The sequence below is a fragment of the Phascolarctos cinereus genome, unplaced genomic scaffold (assembly GCF_003287225.1).
Source record: "Phascolarctos cinereus isolate Bilbo 61053 unplaced genomic scaffold, phaCin_HiC Scaffold_2;HRSCAF=192, whole genome shotgun sequence".
Taxonomy (NCBI): Eukaryota; Metazoa; Chordata; class Mammalia; order Diprotodontia; family Phascolarctidae; genus Phascolarctos; species Phascolarctos cinereus.
The window spans coordinates 269417374-269436373 of record NW_027555625.1 but is presented as its reverse complement, the minus strand read 5'-3'; the positions used below and the strand labels follow the sequence as shown (position 1 = coordinate 269436373).

The window sequence follows — 19000 nt, the reverse complement described above, 5'->3', positions numbered from 1 at the left end:
CGGGAGGTGTAGTCCTTGCGGTCGATCCTACTGTAGGTTGGTAGGTGGCGGGAAAGGCAGAGTGGAGCGGGTCGGCGGCGTTAGGGATCTGAGAAGTCGGTGTCACCCCGGGACCTGACTGAACCAACCTGAGCCTCGCCTCGCCGCGCCGGGGGGAGGTGAGTGTTGGTACTCCAAAGACCTAATGCCTGGGGCGAGGCGGGCGGAAAGGGAAGGAGGGGACGTGAGCTGGGAGGAAGGAGGGGCAGGCGGCGGGCGGGCGGGCTTCGGGCTCCGGCTGTTTGGGTCGGCTGGCCTGCCTCTCCGTTGCCATGGAAACGCAGGCCCCAGCCTCAGTCACAACCTCCCTCTCCCTTCCCCCATCTGATTCCACTGACCTTAGAGGAGGAATCATTTTACAGATGGGGAAACTAAGGGCCAGAGAGTGGACCCAGATTCGAGGCTGGGTGGCATCCCCCCCTTCCCCTACATTCCCCATCCTCCCCCTTCCCCCACTCCACGTTGAGGTAGAGAAAATAAATAGGTATAGATTATGGGGAATAGGAAGCACTCAAAAATTGCCTACCCCGTTTGAGACTACTCTGTTTATAGTCAGTGAGCCTAGTGTTCTGTCCATCATCTCTCAGATCCTTCTGCCAGTAATTTTGATGCCAGGATTGAAGTGGTTAAGGAGAGTGTGGTCCGTATGCCCAAAATCCTAAAACACAGTAGGAAATCATATGCTGCCATGCATGCTTATTGAGGTACTTAAGTCCATACTGGGCTAATGACTGCTCTTTATTACATAAGAGAAGGAGCTATATAATGTCCCCAAAGGCGGTTAAATTAATCCTGATCGTTTGGGAGGTTAACATTGCTAATAGGAATCTGTTACATGGGAGGGGAGAAGGATGTTCAGAAATGACAACATAAAAAAATCAGTGTATGTGAAAAACAAAAGTATATTAAAATTTAGATCATGAAGCTAAAAGAATAAGGCCCAAGGAGTACTGATTTGTGATAGTGTAATTCTCTACAGATATTTTAGTACAAATCTTCACAATTGTTTTTTTTTTGGTTTTTGTTACCTGAAATACAATTTGCATCAAGTCGTTGTATAGTTATGAATCAAAGAGAGTTTTCATTAGAATTAGGAAGTCAACAACCTGTGTGATCCATTTTGAAGTGAAATCTGAACTATGCTTTTGCCAGTGATCACAAATCCATAAAAACACATACACAGGGTAATAAAACTGATTGTTGATATCCGTTCTGTAAGTGGTGATTCATTTTGAATTAAGGAAAGTTATTTTAAATTGTCTATTTAAACTCGTACAATTCTCTGAACGTGACTGAAGTACTGGATTAAAGTGGACTTTGCATCACTTGATTTCGATATGTTTCCCAGGTGGCTATTTTTGAATGGCTGTTCATGGAGGGAGAGATCTTTCAAGTCAGAGTCACTGAGACCTATGATATAATGCTTCCTAAAGGCTTGGGAGGTTGTGTGTACATTTATGGTATCACTGTTTTGCTTTCATATATTTGTTTGCAGAGACATTAATCACCGCTAGAGTATGTTTGTTGAAGAGCCTCTTCCTTCTCCCTAAATTTTGACAGTTCAGTGGATTGGGGTTGTAGGTGTTGAACTGTTACCAGGATGCTCCGACGAAAACCCACCCGCCTGGAGTTGAAACTAGATGACATTGAGGAGTTTGAGAGTATCCGGAAGGATCTGGAGGTGAGGGGGTACATATCTGCTACTTTAGGGTGTTCGTATTTTAGGATGTGCTATCTTAGTCTAAAGTATTCTGTCTATGAGACTATTTCACTTGGGAAAAGAGTGCTGAAGTGAGTTTTTAGTGTAGCTGTCTACATCATTACTTAGAAGAACCTTGATTTGAAGGTCACTTCATATCAAAATAAACACTTTCATATGGAACTATGTATGTTTAAATTTGAATCAGTAATCAAACTCAGTCTTTTTATATTATGTAACAATCTGGCCAAACCACATGTTCTGAAACTGTAACTACTTCATCTTATATGCAATAGTGACTATGAATGGTTTTTATAATGTATTTTAAAAGTTTAATGGGCTGCTAGGTGGTACAGTAGATAGAGTGTAGGGCCTAGAGTCAGGAAGACCTGAGTTCAAATGCAGCTTCAGACACTTACTGTATGACCCTGGGCAAGTCACTTAACCCTGTTTGCCTCGGTTTCCTCATCTGTAAAATGAGCTAGAAAAGGAAATGGCAAACTACTCCAGTGTCTTTGCCAAGAAAACCCCAAATGGGGTCACAAAGAGTTGGACACAACTGAAAAACGAAAACAAAACTGAACAACAAGACTGAGCAACAAAAAAAGTTTGAATTGAATTATATCTATTATTAAAATTGTATTTAATTATATTAATTATATCTATTATTGAAATATTTTATAAACTGGCTTTCTTTTCTTCCTAAAGACTAGCTTGCTTTCAACATCATAATTTTTAACTTTTAAAAAAATTCACAAGGAGTGTAACCTGGTCCTCTCGTGCATCATCATCCTTGACTCCTCAATTACATTAAGGGCTTTCAACATGAGCCTTATTGGTCATGCATCCTGATCTGCCTGCTGCCGACTGTGGTGTTGGGTATAAAGAAAGGTTACAGACTCCATGGGTTCAGAGGAATGCCACGGAACTTATGTGGGGGGCCATCAGAGGACCAGAGACCACAGTTTGGGAGTTCAAAGAGAGCCACAAATGTCAAATTGAAGAACCAAGAGTGGATCACAGAATTTGGGCAGAAGCTTTGAGGAGAGCTTCTGGACTTGCAGTGATCCTGAGTCCAAAGGCACTTTACCCAGAGGAGAATGAGGGATTTAAGGCAAGGAGAACAGAGCTTCTGCTGGTTTGGTGCCTGAACAGACCTGGAAGCCCTGGCTTCCCTACCCTCTGTTGATTTCCTCATTGGGAGCTTCGTATACCAATGAAATCACTGGTTGAATCCAACCCTCCCACCTATCCATCTGCAGTCAACCTCCAAGTTACTTTTTGAGGATAAGCCTTAGGGGCGGTTGGAAGCTTTGATTGTAATGAGCCTTATAAAATGCCAGCTTATTGAACTTTGACTCTGCCAAATGAGCTAACCAGTGTTGAGTCACTAATGCCACTAATAGAGTTAGCACAAAGAGTTGACCCAGCCAGCAGGACAGGTAGACATTACAAGAAAATTCAGCTAGCTTAGAACATAGGGTTTGATACTGAAGTCAAACTGGGGGCACTTCCACATTTCTAGATTTAGGATACATCAGCAGTGGCCCACAGTACCAGGCTTTTCAGATGACTGTTCCCTAGGGCTGATGTTGTTTCTGTAGTCAGACTTCAGTCACTAAATGAGGTATTTGTACAGCAAAAGTTCAGTTTGAGGAGGTATGTAGAGGGGTGGTGGTGTTGGAGGAACACTGCCCAGAAAGACTCATGTGGTAACAGTGAATAACTATTTCATTTAGCAATGTTCTTTTTTTTAATATATATATACAGCTTTCACATTTGTTTTTTATTAAAAGGTCTTTCCTAGTGGCACAACACAGAAAAATAGACTTATGGTTTAGGATTCCCATATTCTCAAGTCCTCTGATGTACAACCTTGGTTCATTTTTAAAATAATAATAAAAAATAATCCCTTGTGCTGAATCTGAAAATCATTGCATTAGGAGAAGACTATAACTTCTCATGTAAAGACAAAAAAAATACTGAGTATATTTTTTAAAAATTTCTGAAAGGCATTTAATGCAATTCTTTTTTTTTTTTGGTGGGTCATTTGGGGTTAAATGACTTGCCCAGAGTCACACAGCAAGTGAGTGTTATGTTTCTGAGGCCACATTTGAACTCTGGTCCTCTTGACTCCAGGGCCAGTGCTTTATCCACTATGCCACGTAGCTGCCCCAACACTTCTAATGCTAGTTATGTTTCAATATTCTGGGTTACATACTTAAAGGCAGACTATAATAATTTAAAATATCCATTTTCTTTCATGACTTGAAACAGTGCACATAGTAATTGTGTATGTGTGTGTGTGACAGTCTAAGTTTCTCCTGTAAAAGAATACATTTACATTCTAACATTTGTAGATCACATATCAAGAAACCAATTAAGACAGTCTCTGGTCTGTATTACTCATTGGTTTCAAAAACTTGCCTTTAGTTTTTTTCTCCCCAGGTTTCTCCCCGTAAAAAATGTTTTGTTGTTCTTCGTGTCTGACTTAGTGACCTCATTTGGCATTTTCTTGGCAAATATACTGAAGTAATTTGCTTTTTCCTTCTCCAGCTCAATTTACAGATGAGGAACTGAGGCAAAGAGGTTAAGTGACTTGCCTAGGGTCACATAGATAGTAAGTATCTGGGGCTTTGAACTCATGAAGTTGAGTCTTTCTGACTCTAGGCCCAGTACTCTGTCCACTGCCTAGCTGCCCCCAAAACCTACTTGGACAAAATTTTAATTGTGCTATTTATTGGTGGTATAAATTGGACATATAGTAAACCAGGAGGGGGTTGGGGTTTTTTTTTTCAACTTATATCTCACAGAAAGTATTTGGTCAAATATAATATTTTGGATTTACTATTTTTTTTATTTTTTTTCTTCTAAATTTATTCATTTTTAGCTTTCAACATTTACTCCCACAAGATTTTGAGTTCCAAATTTTCACCCTATCTCGCCCCTCCCCCCACCCAAAGATGGCATGCATTCTGAATATCCCTTGCCCTAGTCTGCCCTCTCTTCTATCTCTCCCCCTCCTTCTCTTATCGCCTTCCCCTTCTATTTTCCTGTGGGGCAGGATAGATTTCTGTACCTCATTGCCTGTATTTCTTATTTCCCAGTTGTATGTGAAAACAATTTTTAACATGTGTTTTTAAAACTTTGGGTTCCAAATTTCCTCCCTTCCTCCCTCCCCACCCACCCTCATTGAAAAGGCAAGCAACTCAATATAGGTTAAACATGTGCAGTTATGCAAAACACTTCCATAGTAGACATGTTGTGAAATACTAACTCTATTTTCCTTAATCCCATCCTGCCCCCCCATTTATTCTATTCTCTCTTTTGACCCTGTCTGTCCTCAGAAGTATTTGCTTCTGATTACCCCCTTTCCCAGTCTGCCCTCCTCTCTATCATCTCCCTGCTCTCTTGTCCCCCCCCCTTTTTCTGTAGGGTAATACAGATTTCCATACTCCATTGAGTGTGTATGTTATTCTTTCCTTAAGCCAAATCCTATGAGAATACGAGTCACTCATTCCCTCTTACCTTCCTCCATTTCCCCTCCACTGCAAGAGACTTTTCTGTTTTTTGTGAGATAATTTACTCCATTCTACCTTTCCCTTTCTCCTTCTCCTAGTATAATCCTCTCTCATCCCTTAATTTTATTCTCCAGATATCACCCCTTCATCTTCAACTCACCCTGTGCCCTCTATCTATCTACTGATCTATCTATCTATCTGTCTATATATATATACATACATATAATTTTTTTCCTCCAACTACCCTGATACTGACAAAGGTCTCATGAGTTATAAATATCATCTTTCCATGCAGGAATGTAAACAGTTCAATTTTAATAAGTCTCTTATGATTTCTCTTTCCTGTTTACCTCTTCATGTTCCACTTCAGTCTTGTATTTGACAGTCAAATTTTCTATTCAACTCTGGTTTTTTAATCAAGAATGCTTGAAAGTCCTCTATTTCACTGAATGACCATTTTTTTTCCCCTGAAGGATTATACTCAGTTTTGCTGGATAGGTGATTCTTGGTTGTAATCCTATCTCCTTTGCCCTCCAGAATATTATATTCCATGCCCTGCAGTCCTTTAATGTAGAAGCTGCTAAATCTTGTGTTATCCTGATTGTGTTTCCACAATACTTGAATTGTTTCTTTCTGGCTGCTTGTAATATTTTCTCCTTGACCTGGGAACTCTGGAATTTGGCTACAATATTCTTAGGAGTTTTCCTTTGGGGGATCTCTTTCAGGAGGAGATTGGTGGATTCTTTCAATTTCTATTTTGCCCTCTGGTTCTAAAATATCAGGACAGTTTTCTTTGATAATTTTTTTTTTGTATCAAATTTGTTTTATTCTTCACAGTTTCTCAATCATCTTGATTCAGTCATTAGTACTGCTTCCCTCTGAAGGAGCATCCTTCTGTAAGTTTTGCCTTTCCTCCAGTAGGCTGACAGAGCACAGTGGAGCATCCCACACAGAGAAACACTGTTTGTGCATGGCTGAAGACAGTGGTGATTTTATAGCACCCTGGGCACTTTACGTCCATGAAATACGAGTTCCAACTCTGCACCAGGCGCTTCTTCTTGTGTTTGCGCTTCTTCTTGTGTTTCCGCTTCTCCTCCTTGGGAGGAGGGTGCAGGACGTCTTTGGCAAGAGGCATGGTGGCATGGGGAGATCTTCACCGCTGGAAAAAACCCTTGATAATTTCTTGAAAGATAATGTCTAGGCTCTTTTTTTGATCATGGCTTTCAGATAGTCCAATAATTTTTAAATTCTTTCTCCTGGACCTATTTTCCAGGTCAGTTGTTTTTCCAATGAGGTATTTCACCTTGTCTTCTAATTTTTCATTCTTTTGGATTTGTTTTACAGTGTCTTGATTTCTCATTAAATCACTAGCTTCCAATTGCTGTATTCTAATTTTTAAGGAAGTGTTTTCTTCAGTAATCTTTTGGACTTCCTTTTCCATTTGGCCAATTTTTCTTTTTAGGACATTCTTCTCCTCATTGGCTTTTTGGACCTCTTTTGCCATTTGGGTTAGGCTATTTTTTAAGGTGTTAGTTTCTTCAGTATTTTTTTGGGTCTTCTTTAGCAAGCTGTTGACTTGTTTTTCATGATTTTCTTGCATCACTCTCATTTCTCTTCCCAGTTTTTCTTCTACTTCTCTTACTTGTTTCTCAAAATCCCTTTTGAGCTCTTCTAAGGCTTGGGACTGATTCATATTTTTCTTGGAGGCTTTGGATGTAGGACCTTTGACTTTGCTGTCTTCTTCTGGTTGTTTGTTTTGATTTTCTTTGTCACCAAAGTAAGATAATATAGTCTGACTCTTTTTTCAAGGTTTGCTCATGATCCCAGCCAGTTACTTGAGTTTTAAACTCTTTGTTAAGGTAAGAGTCTGCTAACAATGTGGAGAATGTAATGTCCCAAGCTTCGGGTGTTTGTACAGCTGTTTTCGGAGATACTTCTAGGGACCTGTAAATTTTCAGTTCTTCCAGGGTGGCATGATAAGGGGCAAGGTGTTTACTCCCTTCCTGGTCTATGAGTGACCACACACAGTCTTTTCTGTCTTAGAACTGTGAGGAAGGTTTCCTGTCCACAGCCACTACAAGCTCTACCACGCCAACACTCCTCCTCGCCCCAGGACCGCCACCCAGAACTGTGACCCAGATCTAAGCACGGGCACAGCAAGAGATTCTTGCCTCAGCACTGGCAAAGAGATCCCTGCAGTCTCCCTCTAATCAGCCACCAGATTCCCCCTCAGTCTATGGGCCAGAAGCTCAGGATGCAGCCACTGCCCCTGGAACTGTCGCTGAGACCCTGTGTTCCTCTCTCGCCGCAGAAACAAACTTTTCCCACTGACCTTCTAAGTTGTCTTTGGTGTTCCTGGGTTGAGAAGTCTGGAAGCCACCACAGCTGCCCGTGATTCAGTCCTCTGAGGCCTGCTCCAGGTTCACTGTGGCCTGCGTGCCCACGCCACACTGCACTCCTCTTACAGCCTGGTGCGATGTACCTTTCTGATCAACCATCCAAGCTGTCTTGGGCTGGAAATTTGTTTCACTCTGTCTTTTTGTGGGTTCTGCTGCTTTAGTGTTTGTTTAGAGCCATTTTTTTTTACTGGTATTTGAAGGGTTTGGGGGAGAGCTCAAGCAAGTCACTGCTTTCACTCTGCCATCTTGGCTCTGCCCCGGATTTACTGTTTTTAAATGATCAGAGAAAACAATAGCAGAATAATGAAATACAGAGGCAGATAGGTAGCAAAGTGGATAGAGGACTAAATCTAGAATCAGGAAGACCTAAGTTCAAATATGATTTCAGAGACTTGCTATGTGACCCTGTACCAGTCATTTAGTCTATGTCTGTCTCAGTTTCCTCATCTGTAAAATAGGGATAATAATTGCACTTATCTCCCAGGGTTGTAAGGGTAAAATGAAATCATATTTGTTCAATGCTTTACAAACCTTTTTTATTTTATTAATTTATTTTGATTTATTAACAATCACTTCCATATGCTTTTGAGTTGAGAATTTTTCTCCCCCTTCCTCCCCCCCACCCTCCCCAAGATGGCATACAATCTGATATAGGCTTTACATTTACATACCCATTAAACATATTTTCACATTAGTGAAGTTGTAAGTAAAAATTAAAACCAACAGGAGGAACCATCAGAAAGAGGAAACAAAACTCAACAGAAGGTAAAAATAAGTGATAGCGATTCAATTGCCATGGTTCTTTCTTTGGATGTGGACAGCATTTTCCATCACAAGGCCTTTGGAGATATCTTAGATCCTTGTATTGCTGAGAAGGGTTAAGTTTATCAATATTAGTCATAGCACAATGTGGCTGTTATTTTGTGCAACATTCTCTTGGTTCTGCTCACTTCACTCAGCATCAGACCATATAAGTCTTTCCAGGTTTTTCTGAAGTCAGCCTGTTCATCATTTCTTATAGCACAATAGTATTCCATTACATTCATATACCACAACTTGCTCAGCCATTCCCCAATTGATGGGCATCCTCTCATCCAATTCTTTGCCACCACAAAAAGCTGCTATGGATATTTTTGTACATGTGGGTCCTTTTCCCATTTGTTTGATCTCTTTGGGATATAGCCCTAGAAGTGCTATTGCTGGATCAAAGGGTATGCACATTTTTATAGCCCTTTGAGCATAGTTCCAAATTGTTCTCCAAAATGGTTGGATCATTTCACAACTCCACCAACAATGTATTAGTGTTCCAATTTTCCCACATCTTCTCCAACATTTCTCATTTTCCTGTTTTGTCATGTTGGCCAATCTAATAGGTGTGCTGTGGTACCTCAGAGTTGTTTTGATTTGCATTTCTGTAATCAATAATGATTTAGAGCATTTGTTCATATGACTATAGATGGCTTTAATTTCTTCATCTGAGAACTGTCCATATCCTTTGACCATTTATCAATTGGGGAATGGCTTGTGTTCTTATAAATTTGTCTTAATTCTCTATATATTTTAGAAATGAGGCCTTTATCAGAGAGACTGGTTGTAAAAATTCTTTCCCAATTTTCTACCTTCCTTCTAATCTTAGTTGCATTGGCTTTGTGCAAAAACTTTTCAATTTAATGTAATCAAAATTATCCATTTTGCTTTTCATAATGTTCTGTATCTCCTGTTTGTTCATGATACCTAAACCAGGAAGAGTCAAAATAGAGAAAGAAAATTATAGACCAATTTCTCTAATGAATATAGATGCAAAAATTTTTAAACAAAATACTAGCAAATAGATTGCAGCAACTTATCACAAGAATAATACGCTATGACTAGGTAGGATTTATACCAGGAATGCAGGGTTGGTTCAGTATTAGGAAAACTATCAGCATAATTGAGCATATCAACAACAAAACCAACAGAAACCACATGATCATCTCAATAGATGCAGAAAAAGCTGATAAAATACAACACCCATTTCTATTAAAAACACTAGAAAGCATAGGTATAAATGGAGTCTTCCTTAAAATAATAAATAGCATATATCTAAAACCTTCAGCAAGCATTATATGTAATGGGGAGAGGCTAGTAGCATTTCCAATAAGATCCCGGGTGAAACAAGGATGTCCATTATCACCACTGTTATTCAATATTGTACTGGAAACCTTAGCTTTAGCAATAAGAGAAGAAAAAGAAATTGAAGGCATTAGGATAGGCAAAGAAGAAACAAAGCTATCACTCTTTGCAGATGACATGATGATATACTTAGAGAATCCTAGAGAATCAAGTAAAAAACTACTTGAAATAATAAACAACTTTAGCAAAGTTGCAGGCTATAAAATAAACCCACATAAATCATCAGCATTTCTATATATTACCAACAAAGCCCAACAGCAAGAGATAGAAAGAGAAATCCCATTTCAACTTACTGTAGACATTATAAAATATTTAGGAGTCTACCTCCCGAAACAAACCCAGGAACTCTATGAACACAATTACAAAACACTTTTCACACAAATAAAATCAGATCTAAATAATTGGAAAAACATCAGTTGCTCATGGGTAGGCCAAGCTAATATAATAAAAATGACAATCTTACCTAAGCTAATTTATTTATTCAGTGCCATACCAATCAAACTACCAAGAAATTATTTTATAGAGTTAGAAAAATAATAACAAGATTCATTTGGAAAAACAAAAGGTCCAGAATATCAAAGGAACTAATGAAATGCAGTGGAAGGTGACCCAGCAATTCCAGATCTTAAATTGTATTGTAAAGCAGCAATCATCAAAACTGCTTGGTACTGGCTAAGAAATAGGGAGGTGGATCAGTGGAATAGGTTAAATATGCAAGACACAAATAGTCAATGACTATAGTAATCTATTATTTGATAAACCCAAAGACCCCAGCTTCTGGGATAAGAACCCACTCTTTGAAAAAAACTGCTGGGAAAACTGGAAAAGAGTATGGCAGAAACTAGGCATAGACCCAGATCTCACACCATATACCAAAATAAAGTCAAAATGCGTTCATGACTTAGATATAAAGGCTGATACCATAAGTAAACTGGGACAACAAGGAATAGTTTACCTATCAGATCTATGGAGGACAGAAGAATTAATGCTTTACAAACCTTAAAGTACTATGTAAACATTGGCAATTACTATTACTACTATAGTGATTTAAGTAACTAATGAAAAGTTTTAGATGTAGCATTTTTTCATCACCACCTTATAGGAAACTATTATCATTCACAGTTTCATTAATTTGCATAATCAAAGATACTCATTCACTAGTCTGCTTGTTTTGAAAAGGGAGTAAGTGAAGCACAGAGTTTGTGACTTCAGTGTAGTCATTTTGTGAGTGGGTGGCAACGTTTGTTTAAAGACATTTTAAAAGACTTTTTTTAAAGACAGTGTCAAACATTGAAAGAATTAAGGCTTTTGTTAATACAATAAGAAATTAATATTGTTCCTATGTGAATCTTACTGCAGGTACTGTCAGCTGCAATGGTCATTGTTTTAGCATCCCTTTATCATGAATATTCTGAACAGTACACTAACATGTTCGTGCATTATTTCCAAACTTTCTCTGTTTTCAGACCCGTAAAAAACAAAGGGAAGAGGTGGACGTGGTGGGAGCCAGTGATGGGGAAGGAGCTATTGGCCTGAGCAGTGACCACAAGACCCGAGAACAAATGATCAATGACCGAATTGGTTATAAACCTCAGCCCAAGCCCAATAATCGTTCATCTCAGTTTGGAAGCTTTGAGTTTTAGAGTTTATCGATAAATTATCCTATGTGCCTGTAATGAGGTAAAGGCAAAAATTAAAATACTGCTTAGAGAACTAAGCGCTTGAAGACTACCAGAATATTTTGCCTTCATGAGATCCCCATGAGGCTGGGCTTCTTTATTCAGAAGAAATTTGAACTCTAGTTGGTGTCTGAAACATTTTCATCTTCCTCTCCAGAGAACTTGTATTTTGTTTTTAAAAATAAAGACAACTTTAGAAAATGTGAAGAATCTTTAATTGAGCCAAAAACCAATGAGTGGGAACTTATGTTTTAGCCCCAAGAATCCAAGTGAATGTTGCTTCGGAAGATAAATAACTTTCTTCGTTAAGAGTTATAATAGCTGAAGTCTGCTCTGTCACTTAGTAACACGCTTAATCAAGTTATAGTAGTATCTGGGTACCCTTGCTGGCTAGGTTACTTTTCATGTTGTTGTGGATATAAAGTTGGATGAATAGGTTAGTGTCATCCTTTTCCTGCCCAAGAAGTGTTCTTTGTCCTTTTCTACTTTCTTCAGAAGTTATGGACAAGTCCAGCAGATTTCCCTTCTGCTTAGGATTTCCCCAAAACTAATTTTCCCTTTGGGGAGGGTAAGTTTGGAACAGGATTCTTACATTCCCCCACTTTCAAACTGGTTTATACCTTTAGTTTTTCTTTTTTAAAAATTACAAACCTAATATATCAAATAAAATAATTGTTTTCATATATGCTATAGATTTGGAAAGGAATGTATATGTAAAAATGCAAATTTCTATTAGAGTTTTTCTTTTAAAATATATAAGTAAAGTTTCAAAATCATCTTGATCATCTCCTATCTTGATTCCTTCTGTTCTCATTTTTTTGTTTGTTTGGAAACTGTATCCCTAACCCCTTTTTCCTCTTGCTTTCCTCCTCCAACTTTTAATTGGAAAAAATAAAACAAAACAAAACCAACCCTTGTAAGAAATATTCAGTCTTAAAGCCATCTATAGTCATATGAAAAAATACTCTAAATCGCTGTTGATTAGAGAAATGCAAATCAAAACAACTCTGAGGTACCACGTCACACCTAACAGATTGGCCAACATGACAAAACAGGAAAATGAGAAATGTTGGAGAAGATGTGGGAAAATTGAACATTCATGCATTGTTAGTGGAGTCATGAAACGATCCAACCATTTTGGAGAGCAATTTGGAACTATGCCCAAAGGGCTATAAAAATGTGCAAACCCTTTGACCCAGCAATAGCACTTCTAGGGCTATATTCAAGAGAGATCATACAAATGGGAAAAGGACCCACATGTACAAATATTTATAGCAGCTCTTTTTATGGTGGCAAAGAATTGGAAATTGAGAGGATGCCCATCAATTGGGGAATGGCTGAACAAGTTGTGGTATAATGGAATACCACTGTGCTATAAGAAATGATGAATAGGCTGACTTCAGAAAAACCTGGAAAGAACTGTATAGTCTGATGCTGAATGAAGTGAGCAGAACCAGGAGAACGTTGTAGACATAACAGCCACGTTGTACAATGAGTAATATTGATAAACTTAACCTTTCTCAGCAATACAAGGATCTAAGGCAACTCCAAAGGCCTCGTGATGGAAGATGCTATCCACAAAGAAGAAAGAACTATGGAGTTTGAATGCAGATGGAAGCATACTCTTTGCTATTTTTTTTGTCTTCTGTTGTGTTTTGTTTCCTCTTTCTGGTGGTTCCTCCTATTGATTCTAATTCTTACTTACAACATCATCAATGTGAAAATATATTTAGTAGGAGTATATATGTATAGCCTACATCAGATTGTGCACCGTCTAGGGGAAAGAGGTGGCGAGGGAGGAGGAGAAAAATTTAAAACTCAAAAGCTTATGGAAGTGATTATTGATAATTCAAAATAAATTAATAATAATAATTTAAAAAACATGCAGTCAAGCAAAATAAATTCCTGCTTTGGCCATGTCTAAAATCATGTCTCATTCTGTATCTTGGGGCCATCACTTCTCTACCTCCAGCCTCCAGTGGAAGTGGAAAGAACACAGGTGGGTGCCTTACCATCATGCTCCATGAGTCTACTGCCTGATTTCCAGTCTCTGGAGAAAGAGAAGAGGAGGGTATGTTACCTTCTCATACTGCTATCCCCCCCTAGACCCAAGCCTCCTGTGAGAGTGGAATGTGGAGAGGTGGACATCTTACCATTGCGTCCTGAGCATCTCCTGTCTAGTCTCCAGCCTCCTGTGGGAAGAGAAGTGCCACTGTATCATACCAATCTCCTATATCTGAGATGAAAGGAGAAAGTGCCATTTCATCGTTTCCAAGTAGGTGTCCTGCCTTAGGAGAAGGAGAGTATTACTTTTCTTTCTGCTCCAAGTTCTTATTCCCTCATTTGAATTGCCCTGTGCTCTGACAGGACTCCACCTTGAGGCCATAATACTATTAGGAGACAACCTGTTTTCCAAAGCTAAGGCCCACCAAGCAAGTTATGCCCTGAGCTTGACAGAACAACAATCCTTTGCACTCACCCTCTGGATGATCTCAGCCTCTGGCAAAATCACATAATTATCATATGGCTTTGACCAGCACTAGGTGTTCTCTGAGCTCAGACAAGTTCTGGTCATGAAGCCCTGCTATGAATCAAACTTGGCACATTGTTGCTGTTACCTCTCATTGTCAGGGCTACAGCTCACTGCGTCACCATTGGTATAAGGTACTGATGTCTCCCCACACTGCTTCGGGTCCCCTCTTCCCATTAGAAGTGGGGCTCTGGCAGGGGTCCTTACTTGCCATTTTCCTTCACTTTGAAATTAAACTTCTGTTTGATTCCTGACTCTACGGTCTGTAGCCTGCTCTGTTTGGCTGCAACCATCCACAGGTTAGAGGCCAGTTCCATCTGGTTAACACTATTCACAATAAAAATATCCAAACTTTTTAGTTAGTGATTAACAACTCACCCCACCCCCATCCCATCCCAGTGATTCTGAATCCTAGTAGGTCATCATCTAGTACTCCTTTCCCATTCCTCAGAGGATGATCCTTCATTCCCATTTTCCACACACACGCATACAACCAAAATCCCAACCAAAAGCTGCCCACCACTTGCACTGTACTCTCTGGAATGCCTGCTCCATAGGGAACAAACTTAAATCTTTTCTTTTACCACTCTTTCCATCTTCTGGCTCTCATTAAGACCTGTCTCCCTCCTAATGACACAGCTTTCTGGCCTCCCTCTCCAGTATTGGCTGTACTTTTATTCCCTCCCGTCTACCCCCCTGCCCCACATAAACACACACTCACTGAAAAAAAAAACAAAAAAACAAACACATTCACGGTGGAGACTGCAGATTTGGAATACTCCTTATTCGAAATTGCTACTCCCAGGTTCTCCTTGTACTACCATGATGCAATAATTTCTCCTCTTTTGAGAGTCTTGTAATCCACATCTACAATCCAATTGAAATACTAGTAGCTGTTGTCTATAACCCTGGAAGTTTGGAACTCATCTTAAAGGGCAGGCACTAGCTGTTTGAGCTGCGTCTTGAAGGAAGCTAAAAAGGGAGAGCATTCCAGGCATAGGGGACAGCCAATGAAAACATATAGAGCTGGTAGCTCGTATTCAAGGAACAGCAAGAAGACAGGTGTTACTGTATCCTAAAACATGGTAAGGAGTGAACTGTAAGTTTTGGGGTTCCCTCTGTATATTTTTATTCTGGATTTAAGAAATATAATAAGCATTTCCATAACATAGTATAATAGAAAAAGAGAGAATTGCACATAAAATGGCAACTCTTACATACCACTTGCTCTTCCTTTTAAATATATAATAAAGTTATGTAACTTTCTTTTTTCCCCCTTCCCCTGACCACTACCATTAGATATAAATGTGTATATACATGCAAAACCATACTATACATACTTCTATTTATCAGTTCTTTCTCGGATGCAGATAGCATCTTCCTTCATAGGTCCTTTGTAGTTAATTCAGGTATTTATAATAGTCAAAATGACTTGATTGCTCCAAGTTGTTCTTACAACAATATTGCTGCTACCATATACAATCTTCTCTTGGTTCTACTTGTTTTGCTCTTCGTTATTTTCCTGCAAGTCTTTCCATATTTTTCTAAAATCATCGAGCTCATCATTTCTTGTAGCACAGTAGTATTCCAACACAATCACATACCACAACTTGTTCAGCCATTCCCCAATTGACAGGCATCCACCACAAAAAGAGCTGCTATAAATATTTTAGAACATATAGGTTTTTTTTCCTTTTTCTCTAATCATCTTGGGAAACAACCCTAATACTGGTTTTATTGGGTCAAAGGGTATAGGCAGTTTTATAACCCTTTGGGCATAATTCCAAATTGCTCTCCAAAATGGTTGGATTAGTTCACAGTTCTGCCAGCAGTGAATTACTCTCCCAATTTTTCCACATCCCCTCTAACATTTGTCATTCTCCCCTTCTACAGTTTTAGCCAATCTGATAGGTATAAAAGGATATCTCAAGGTTGTTTTAATTTGCATTTCTCTAATCAATAATGATGTAGAACATTTTTCATATGTCTATAAATATGATTTATTCATTAGGAAACTGCCTGTTCATATGCTTTGACCATTTACCAATTGGGGAATGACTCATATTCTTACAGATTTGACAAAGTTCTTTATATATTTGAGATATGAGACCTTTATCTGAGAAACTGTCTATAATTTTCCCAATTTTCTGCTTTCCCTCTAATCTTAGCTACATTGGTTTTATCTATACAAAACTTTTAAAATTCAATGTAGTCAAAATTATCCATTTTACACCTCCCAATGCTCTCTGTCTCTTGTCTATTCATAAATTGTTTACCTATCCATAAGTCTGATAGTATTATGTTTCATGTTCTTCAAATTTTCTTGTAGTATATCCCTTTATATGAAGATCATGTATCTATTTTAACCTTATCTTGGTAAATTGTAAATGATATTATTCTATGCCCCATTTCTGCCAAACTGCTTTCCAGCTTTTCCAATAATTTTTCCCAAATAGTGAATTCTTCTTTTTTTTTTTTGAGGCAATTGGGGTTAAGTGTTGCACAGGATTACATAGCAAGGGGTTGTATTTGAACTCAGGTCCTCCCAATCCCAAAGCTGGTGCTCTATCTATTGTGCCACTTTGCTGCCCCTAAATAATGAATTCTTATCCTAAAAACTTAAGTTTTTATACTTGTCAAACACAAGGTAATCATAGTCATTTGCTGCTCTAAATTGTATGTCTGCTCTGTTCCACTGATCTACTTTTCTGTTTCTTAGCCAGTACCAGATAGTTTTGATAATTACTGCCTTATAATATAGCTTAAGATCTGGTACTGCTAAAACTTCTTCCTTTCTTTTTTTCATTAATTCCTTTGATATTCTTGACCTTTTAGTCTTCCAAAAGAATTGTTATTATTTTTTCTAACTCAGTAAAACAATTTTTTGGTAATTTAATTGGGATGGCATTGAACACATAGATTAAAGAATAAATTTTTCAAAGCCAAACAAAGAATCTTATTTTTGATCCTGCAGGTAATAGGGTCCACTGAAGTTTAGGAAGTCAATATTTTTAGAATTGATGATGTATGGCTCTCTTAATAGGGGCAGCTAGGTAGCACAGTGGATAGAACTTCCAATCAGGAAGACTCATCCTCATGAGTTCAAATCCTGCCTCAGAAATTTACTTAGCTGTGTGACCTTGGGCAAGTCACTTAATTCTGTTTGCCTGGGTTCCTCATTTGTAAATTAAGCTGGAGAAGGAAATTGCAAAGCGTTCCAGTATCTTTGCCAAGAAAACCCCAAATGGGGTCACGAAGAATCAGACACTTCTGAAATGATTCAACAGTAATCAAACTGCCATCCTGTCTATGCCAGACTAATTAGAAACTACTTTCTCGACTGCTAGGTCTCTTCCTCAAAGCACGTACTGAAATTACAATTAAATATTTCAGCTCTTCACCCTACACTCTGATCCGCCTATAAATTAATCAGCGCTAATCGTTTTGCACAAAAACAATCATTTCCTAATTCAAGAATGAATAATTACTCCCAAACAGTATTTTATCTGCCCTAGATCACAGAATCAAGTTCTCCGTAGGTTATTAAAGGCCAAAATCTTACTGCCCCATTGCCTATCCCCTGTGAAAATTAGAGAACTTCATCTGTCTGTCAGCTTTCCTCGGATAATGAACCCGAATTTAATTATCACTAATCTCCCACTCTGACACTAATTAAAAAGCTGCCCAAAGTGATTTTCACTGCAGAATTAATTATACATACTAAAAGATCTATTTTAAAACACAGCAATACCAGGGCAATTAACAATTCCACCTAAAACCTAGACCAGCACAGTCCATCATTCTCTAGCTGTGTTCAGGTATCAAATCAGTAGAGGTGATTTGTGAAGGTCAGTCACACTTTCCTTTCCTCATCTACACCCAGAGTGAACCAGTTCAACTCTATATCGTCTTCTTCTTTTGAGTCTCTCTCCCCTTATCATATCTCAGATTATATCCTGCTAAGCCTCAGCCTTGGATAACTCCCCTCATCCACTGCCTTTGCTCTTACACACTTGCTGCTGAAGAAAGGTGAAGAAAATCACCCCACCTTCCTGACTGGAGCCCCACCACATATTTATGTTACATAACTTAAACTGGGCCCTCACTGCTGCTAGGCAAACCTTTTACACCTCCCTAATTAATTCATTATCTCACTTTCCACAGTGGCTCTTCCAAACCTTTTCATCCCTCCCCAAATCTCCCATGGTTCCTCATCCCCCTACTCTCTCAGCTGAGAACCTTGCCTTGTGTTTTACAGGAAAAATTGAGGCTATTTGCTGAAAATTCCTTTTCCTCTCTTCCTTATCTCACGTCATCCAGATGCCTTCTGCCACTATCTCATTCCTCATGCCTATTTCACATGATGAGGTAGCCCTTCTCTTTACCAAGGCAAACCTCTCTACATGGATAAATGATCCCATTCCATCTTGTTTGGTCTAGCAGATTACTCCTCTATCATCTCAATTCTCGCACTTATCTTCAATCTCTCTCTATTGGCTGCCTTCCTACCGCCTACAAACATACCCATGTTTTCCCCACTCTAAAAACAAACAAACAAACAAACAAAAAAGCCCCTCCTTGATCCATCTCTCCCTGCTAATTATTGTCCTATATCTCTCCTATTTTTGATGACTTTGAGAAGGCCAGTCACAACAGCTGCATCTACTTCCTCTCTTATTGTCTTCCTAACTCTCCACAGTCTGGCTCCTCATTCAACCAAAACTTTTTCCAAAATTACCAATCATCTCTATTAAAAAACAAAACAAAAGTGTTTTACATTTTTATTTTCAGTTCCAAATTCTCTCCTTCCCACCATTCCCTCCCTCCTCCCTCTGCAAAGCAAGAAATATACTCATTATGCATGTGAAATTAAACAAAACATATTTCCACATTAGCCATGTTGGGGGAGGGGGAGAGAAGCAAGAAAAATAAAGAGAAAAAATATGCTTCGATTTGCAGAG

At 38.8% G+C, this 19000-nt stretch overlaps 1 protein-coding gene and 1 pseudogene across 2 annotated transcripts; one reads left to right on the top strand and one right to left on the bottom strand.

Annotated features, from left to right (window-relative positions):
- The first annotated feature begins 17 nt into the window (after positions 1-17).
- CDC26 (cell division cycle 26) lies at positions 18-11710 on the top strand. 2 transcript variants are annotated; one of them, XM_020965636.2, is made up of 3 exons: positions 18-158; positions 1600-1720; positions 11297-11710. In XM_020965636.2, the coding sequence occupies exons 2-3, from the start codon at positions 1640-1642 to the stop codon at positions 11471-11473; spliced, it is 258 nt and encodes an 85-aa protein (XP_020821295.1). In that variant the 5' UTR covers positions 18-158; positions 1600-1639; the 3' UTR covers positions 11474-11710. The 2 variants fall into 2 exon arrangements, with proteins under 2 accessions (XP_020821295.1, XP_020821294.1); XM_020965635.2 differs by having other exon boundaries at positions 20-158; positions 1535-1720.
- On the bottom strand, positions 5972-6521 carry LOC110193687 (small ribosomal subunit protein eS27 pseudogene; annotated as a pseudogene).
- Positions 11711-19000: the final 7290 nt, after the last annotated feature.

Excerpts from the sequence above, each read along its gene's own strand:
- CDC26 (XM_020965636.2), top strand. The coding sequence starts at position 1,640 with ATGCTCCGACGAAAACCCACCCGCCTGGAGTTGAAACTAGATGACATT. Across the intron at positions 1,721-11,296 it reads GTATCCGGAAGGATCTGGAG|ACCCGTAAAAAACAAAGGGA; the intron begins GTGAGGGGGTAC and ends CTCTGTTTTCAG.